Source organism: Rhincodon typus, chromosome 34 (assembly GCF_021869965.1).
Source record: "Rhincodon typus isolate 14 chromosome 34, sRhiTyp1.1, whole genome shotgun sequence".
NCBI lineage: Eukaryota > Metazoa > Chordata > Chondrichthyes > Orectolobiformes > Rhincodontidae > Rhincodon > Rhincodon typus.
In genome coordinates this window covers 9,606,197-9,614,221 of record NC_063365.1, presented here as the reverse complement: position 1 = coordinate 9,614,221, position 8,025 = coordinate 9,606,197, and the positions used below count along the sequence as shown (strand labels likewise).

The following is an 8,025-nucleotide window of genomic DNA, read 5'->3' as shown; positions in this document are numbered from 1 at the left end:
GAGGCCTGGTTCTCCACCAAGAAGGCCATCAACAAACACATAGAACCAGGCCCTATATATACACACCGCTGCGAAGGAAAACCGGAAATGAGGTAATGAAATCCAACAGACCCCAGAGTTTAAATACCAGGCAGGAAAACATAACAGTGCTTCATCGGAGGCTGCACTGATGATGTTACCCAGCAGGGTAATGAAATGTCTGCGAAACAATGAACCAGCTCGGCGAGCCAACCAGCCACAACATCCACAAGCCGAGCTACAAATCTACTCAAAAACCTGTGAATGCTTGGCAATGAATGTTCAAAAATGAAAGACGCACCATCCAACACAACCCAATGTTCCTCACGTCAATTAAAGTAAGTTAAAAACTGGTAAGATTATCTGACTCCGCTTTTGAGCACATTAACAGATGGCTTATGTTATATACACATAATGAACTTCCCTGGTCAGCCACAGGAAAGTAAAGTGTGTATGATAATCTGGTTACACAAGTATTGATCAATAGGATTTGGAATAAACCTAAAAATTATTTCCAATTTAAGACAGTATTTCTGAATTTTTCAGGATACAAACCTATATATTGATGCCAGGCCTTGGTTGCAGACTCTTCCCACAATGGTGAGACCTCAGAAAAGTCCATGGCAGTCTCACTTGATTTCTGTTTCACCGAGAGATCGATCTTGTAGACATCCTCCAGGAACTGTCTTCTCTGTGACATAAGCTGATTCCACACCCAGTCAACCAAATCCATAAGTTCCTTTTGAGCTTCCAAACACAAAATCACAGAAATTTCAATCCCAAAACCTTCATGTATTACTCATTGTAACAAACATACTTTATTTCCCATTGCAAAGCCAACTAAAAGCAAAACTATCTAAATGACTCGGGCATTGAAAATTAAGTGTGAAAATCTGTGAAGCATGGAACACAAGATACATTGATCCCCTAGATATGAATTCCTAAAATAACACTCTTCTTGTACCCAGGCCAAACTCATTTTGTCCAGTTTATATACTAGCCCCCAGGGTAACAACAGGGTCAGAAATATGAATCAATGGTTATAGAACTGTGCAAGCAATGCAGGTAGTACGAGTTCAGATTCCAGTAAGGGTAAGCTGAATTCCACCATGTTGTTGAAAAACTCAACAGATTCGTTAATATCCTTCAGGAAAAGGAACTTGTCACTTTGACTTGGTCTGGCCTACAAAGGATTCCAATTGCACACTCTGCGGTTGAGTTTTGATGCTCAAAGGGTCGGTTGGGATAAGTGCTGCTAAATTCTGCCTTACTAGTGTCACATTCATCCCAAACATCAATGGAAACTACATTAGGGTGAATCAAGATGATTTGCTCCAGTTTCTTGGGGGCGGCAGTGTCGCTCAGTGGTTAGCACTGCTGCCTCACAGCAGCAGGGACCCAGGTTTGATTCCACCCGCAGGCAACTATCTGTGTGGAGTTTGCACATTCTCCCCATGTCTGCATGGGTTTCCTCTGGGTGCTCTGGTTTCCTCCCTCAGTCCAAAGATGTGCAGGTTATTTGGATTGGCCATGCTAAATTGCCCGTAGTGTCCAGGGATGTGTAGGTTACGTGGATTAGGAATCAGAAATACAGGGGGAGGGGAGTTGGTCTGGGTGGATGCTCTTCGGAGGGTCAGTGTGGACTCGATGGGCTGAACAGCCTGCTCCCACATCGTAGGGATTCTATGATTCTAACTAATGTTATTATTAATTAAACTTGTTTCCCCATCGAGCCCTGGAACAGATTGTTATTACCTTCTTCAGTGTGCATTGCTTCAAAGGATCCATCATAATCTTCACTGTGGAATGTTGACTGCAAAATCCAAGGGGCTCTTCTGGTGCTTGTCCCCACGCCAAATCCATCAGGATAGCTGTGAAATGGCACAGTTGCAACATGTTGAAAGTATACCAGAGCCTATAGCACATAGGCACAATAGATTTGAATTAGGTAATCGGGGTCATATTCATCCTAGTATGCTGCACAAGTGTCATCCATTCTGTTCAAGTTGCATGTTGGACATTTGCAGATCATCCGAACAATATTATGTGCATAGTCAAAGACAAAAATGCTCCATTACCAAAGTCTAATGTTTGTCTGTCTGTCCCCAAGAACTAGTTTTATAGAATAATGGAATCATTATAGAAGAAAAGGCCACTCAACCTCTATGCTAGCCCTCCTATGGAGCAATACATGCCCTGCCCTTCCCTCCCTCTCTTCCCATAGCCCTGCACATTCTTCTTCTCCAGGTATTTAAAATATTGGACCAGATTTTAACATTCTGGGGATAATTTTAACCACAGTACCATCCTTAAAAAGCAACCTGGTAGATTTGAATCAGATATGAAGTTGAAATGTTAAAAATCTGAAACAGGAACCGAAAACACCTCAAACTCGGTCACCTCTGCTTTTAACAGAGGCAGGATGGGAGATGGTGATTACAACCACGAGCAGAAGATGTGCCGATCGGTAAAACCTTGCAAAATCACCATAGTCCCACTGTATCATAGGCTGCTCTCTCATTAGAGAGACCGCAAGACGGCCGGTGGTTTAACCTGGGGGTCACCGCGCCTCAGACAAGAGATGAAGTTGAGGAGGCAGAACCTTCATAATAACCTCAGCCAGTGCAGGAATTAAACCCACGTTGTTGGCATCACTTTGCACTGCGAATCAGCCAAATGAGTTAAGCGACCCCAAAACTTTGTAAGTATGCTGTGCGTCTCCACTATAGCAACGCATTTAACACATTATGGGTTCCCTTCTATAACTCCCTTCTCTCCTAGAGGCAGGGAGTAACTGGGTCACGAACTATCAGGTCAGGCAGGAGACCCCCTACAGTGACGGCCTCACAGTGATTGCCACAGATGGTCTTTTACAATTCTATAGAGATTGCCTCCACCTTCCAGTCCTCTCATCAGCTGATCAAGCCCATTGTTCCCAAAGGGATGACCAATTGCATGTCACTGGCAGGATTCCCCCCTCCCCGCAGTTACACCTGTTGCTTTTTCCCAGTCCTCCTGTCATCATTAACGGGCTGTCCCCTGGAAGATCACATTCAACACCCCACCACACCACCACCTAGTCCCCAACCCAGAAATGAGGCCAACTTTGGAATCACAACCTAACTGGGAAAAATCCAGTTCAATGAGACAATTCCATGAAGAAGAGTAAAATGTCATTCTGGACAAAATTTCACAGTTAACCAAGACTGCCATGAACAGAACAACTTGCCATTCATCTTCCATGTGCTAATTATTGTTGAATTTACCAAATAAAATTCAAAGGTCACTACACTTCCAAGTAACCTATTAAGAACAAGGGCTTTGGTACATCAACAATAAAGCAATTATAAACACAACTTCTTGTTCATCTCAAAATGAAAGTTACAAGTTGAACTTAAATCAAGTAGAGTCTTTCCCTTAGAGGGCTTATTTATAATGGTGGAGATATTTGATTGATATTGTACCTTCCAGCTTTTATTTGACAAAGGCAGTGAATGAGACAAATGGTGAAAGGTAAGCTGGAGTTATACGTTGCAAAAATGATGTCCCATTGTTCTTGTAGGAACTTAAGAGTGTTCAGCAAGATCAGTAGGTCAGAAGGTAACATCCTTGGCCTTGACAGACAATATAGAATGGCTCTGTTCAAACTGGTGTAAAGGCTGCTTATTATTTGATCCTTCTGGGAATAGGCTTGCTGCATTACCTGTGGGAAAGAAGGGAAATTCAGGAGAGTAATCAGATTGAGGACCAACAGTAGGTTATGAGGAGAATAACAAACGCGTTAGCGTATATTACAGCTCCCTGTAATGAACAGCATGCAGTGATGCTAATTGAAACATAAAAGAAAGGGAGCTTTCTATCCATTGAGGCTACTCTGCCATTCAACATGATCATGACCAATCCTCGTCTCACACCGTACACCTCCTCCTCCATTCTTCCCAATGTGCCTTGGTGCCTTTCGTGTCCAAAAATCTATTTCTTTCTTCAGTATATTCAGTAACTTGGCCACCATCACCTTATATAGTAAAGTATGCCACATGATAAGCACCTTTTGAGTGGAGAAATTTCTTCTCATCTCAGTCCAGAATGATCTGCCCTATATCCAGACACCCTGACCGTTTGTTCTAGAACACACAGCCCTCCTTTTAGTCCACCCAGCCCAAGAGAATTTTATATGTTTCAATGAGAGCATCCACCCCCAACCCGACCGCTCAGTTTTCTAAACCTCAGAGAATATAAGCCCAGTTTACCCAATCTCTCTCCATAGGGCTAATCTGCCTTCGCAGGAATTCACCTGGTCAACTTTTGCTGAACTCCTTCTAAGGCAACGACATGTTTTCTAAGGAAGGAAAACAAACCTGCCCGCAATGCTCCAGGTGCAATCTCACCAAGGCTCTGTACAACTGCAGTGAGATAGCCCTGCTCCTGCACTCAAGCTCCCTCGCCAACAAAACTTCCCAACTGCTTCCTTTCAATGAATGGTGTGCAAGGATACCCAGATCCATTTGGACGTAACATTTCTCAATCAATCACCGTTTAAATAATACCCTGCCAATCTGCTCTTCCTACCAAAGTGGATAAGGTCATCCTTATCACATTATACTGACCCATGCAGATCCACACATACAACTTGTTTAAATCACACTGAAGCCCCTGACTACTGCCTCCTCACCACTGATAATTCCTGCTGATTTAGAGTTGCCAGCAAACTTAGATATATTATATTTAATTCCCTCATCCAAATCATTGATCTGTTTTGTGAATAGCTGGGACCAAGCACTGATCTCTGAGGTATTTGACTAGTTATCAGTTCCCACGCTGAAAAAAATCCCATTTATTCTACTTTTTGTTTCCTGTCTGCTAATCAATTCTCAATCCATATCAATAAATTACCACCACACCAACGCTTTAATATTGCACACTAACCTCTCATATAGAACTCGATCCAAATATATGTGTCACAAAAATCATACGTTACATCATCTAGTCACCAGAGCAGTTTTCCTTTAGAAAGTCCATTTGATTGGAATTCTTAATGTACAGATATTGTAAATATGGATTAATTACCCTTGATCAAACCATCAAGGACAAATACACAGCAAAGCTCTGAGTTTTTTAAACTAATTCACCTTGTTAACCTCACTATCTCTTATAATACAGTATAAGCACACATTACAAACAATGATCTGATTTACACTGCGTTGAGGACATTGTCATGAGAAAATGCAGGCTTTTCAACAATTGGGAAAACATCATTGGAATCATCCCTGTTTTTAATCCTGGGGAGGGTTCAACCCAGAGGAATGGTGCTTAAGGAGGTCTTTGGAAATTGGAAATACTTAAGCTTGAAAAAGAAAGCTTTAAAGAAAATTTCACTGCGATGTTGTCAATTATAACAGGATGAGAGTAAATGGAACCCTTATAATTAGTGCAAAAAAATTGTAAATTATAGAGACTTGTACTCAACGAGAAGAACTGAAGCAAACACTTCCAAGTTAACTATAACATGTCAGGACGACACAGTTGTTCAGTAGTTAGCACTGCTGCCTCACAGCGCCAGGGACCTGGGTTTGATTCCACTCTAGGATGACTGTGGAGTTTGCACATTCTCCCTGTCTGCGCTCTGGTTTCCTCTCACAGTCTGAAGAGGTGTTAGGTAGATTGGCCATGTTAAATTCCTCAAAGTGTCCAGGGACATGTGAGATAAGAGGATTGGCCAGGGATAGATTTGGGGTTCTGGGTGGGATGTTCTTCAGAGGGTTGATGTGGACCTGATGGTACAAATGGTCTGCTTCACACTGTAGGAATTCTATGTTCAGAGTCATGATTCTACAGGAAAGACTGTTACAGTGGAAGTGAAGGGAGACAGTAAATTCAAAGAGGAACTGGGTGGATATTTAAAAGGGAAACCGGTTGGGGATTTCCTGAACAATTTGAAGTGGATTGGACACTGGTCTCTGGTTTCCCCCATTTTTGGTGTTCCAAAGACTCATTCATATGTTGACCACTTGTGAGTTATTATCATTGAATCTGCTTGTGAAATGCAAACCAGACCCAAAGAAGTTCTTTCAATCAGAAAACTGTAAAGCAAGTTGAGAGCTAAAGTGAAAAAACACGTTAGCTCGGCTCAGTTGATTGCACTCTGGGTCAGAGGATTTTTGAAATTAATCACAGCTCATTGCGATGGACTGCTATATCATTGGGGTTCTCACTGTCTTGATGAAACAGTAAGCTGAATGCTAACCCGCCTGTTTAGCTAGATATATAAAAAAAGCCCAAAGGCAGAAGAGTTGCCCCTATTGTCTTGTTCAATGTTCTTTCTTCAATTATCACCAGCACAAAAGTGATCAATTATATATTTTCTGTTTCTTGTACAGTGGTGCATTTGTCGACATAAAAGCAACTGACTGTGATGTTCTGTGGATTCATTAGGGTTCCATATAAACACAAATTATTTGTCCTTAAAACATGGACTCCCTTTCAAAGCTATAGCAATTAGCAGTAATAAGGCACTGACTGAATTACTGGGAAGTTAAGCTGCTAAAACCAGAGGGAAAGTTTTGGTAAGTGACCTGATTCATGACTGTTTAATGTTTTTTTTTATAAATGGAAGTTGGGAGGGAAACTGAGGTGGTAGGTTTAAAAAAACTGCAACGACATCACGCATTTATATAGAACCTTTAACTGCAGGCAAGCAAATCATTCTGTCATGCTGAATCAAGTAGAAATTCATGCCAAATGGGTATAAGTCTGTGTTTCAGAAGGGAAATAGGATCTTCATCCTCTTAAAGTGCTTAGGAGTTTCCACAGAAATGTTCAAATCAGAGTTGTAAAATTAGATACTACTGTGTTTTGCTCCATGATGTGGAAGTGCCAGTGTTTGACGAGGGTGAACAAAGTCAGAAATCACTTCACCTGACGAAGGAGCAGTGCTACGAAAGCTTGCGATTTCAGATAAACCTGTTGGACTATAACCTGGTGTCATGTGACTTCTGACTGTCTTTTCTCCCTGCTGTACTGATCTGCATATTTCATACCTAAACTACACAGAGAAAATAAAATCTGAAAATTTTGCAGTTACGGGGCATAAAGAGAGTTTCTGGTGAATACTTTTCTAGAATTTTCAGTGCTATTTCCTCTGCTTGTTTGGTTTCATTATTTTTGAGTTTACCAGTGCTACCTGTTTCATTTTCATCAAAATGATAGACTGAAGTAAAACTGTACAGAATAAGACAGTCTATTCTGTTTCATTGTTTTTCTTTTCTGAATTAACCTGACACAAATTGAGGTAAGTCATTTTAATTTGGGGGAAAGTCTTATTTCAGTGCAGGTATATTTGTTCAATATGGAACGGTGGTTATTAAAAATATTTCTTTCACTTCTTGTTAACACTATTTACTTCCCATTCTGGATAGCTATTGATTTAAATCATGCAATTCACTCTGCAAAGACAAAGCTTCTTCATTGGTAGACCGGAACAAAGTTACTTACCATACAAATCTGTTCCGTTAAGAAACGGAGAATTTTTTCAGGGTTCACATCAAACATTCTAGCATACAGCTTGTCAACAAATTTTTGGCTGAAATAGGTGATATTTTCAAACATTGTAGCTGAGTTCCCCTCAGTGGCCTTGCGTGTAGATCTCTGGCCTATTTAACAAGAGAGGGAAACAAAAAAAAAGTATTATGATGTAGTATTCAGAGAGGAAAAGGTTTTTACAGAACTTCAAAGCTTACAATCTGGACCGTTGGGGGCACCGGCATGAACAGAGGAATATTACAAGTTGCTGCTGCATGTGAGGGCTGGATCAGAGAAAGAATATCGCAGCCACAGGGAGGGATGAGGCTTTGGGAAACAATGATGAGATGAGGAATTGCTCAGACCAGGAAACAATGTTGTCCAGTGAGCACTGAGGTGACCAGTAAATACAACTTGGTGCAAAGTAGGATATGGGCAGCAAGAATTTTGGATACCAAACGTTTGCTAGATATCTTTCGTTAGGCAATT

The 8,025-nt window shown here is 41.2% G+C and overlaps 1 protein-coding gene across 1 annotated transcript in view; it reads right to left on the bottom strand.

Annotated features, from left to right (window-relative positions):
* Positions 1–8,025, bottom strand: part of wdfy4 (WDFY family member 4) — a 277,315-nt gene that overhangs the window by 158,691 nt on the left and 110,599 nt on the right. The window contains exons 36-39 of the mRNA XM_048616184.1: positions 7,510–7,667; positions 3,483–3,721; positions 1,774–1,889; positions 574–765 (exon numbers count right to left, since the gene is read on the bottom strand). Of these exons, the coding sequence (XP_048472141.1) occupies positions 574–765; positions 1,774–1,889; positions 3,483–3,721; positions 7,510–7,667 (705 nt within the window). The remainder of the gene's footprint in view (positions 1–573; positions 766–1,773; positions 1,890–3,482; positions 3,722–7,509; positions 7,668–8,025) is intronic.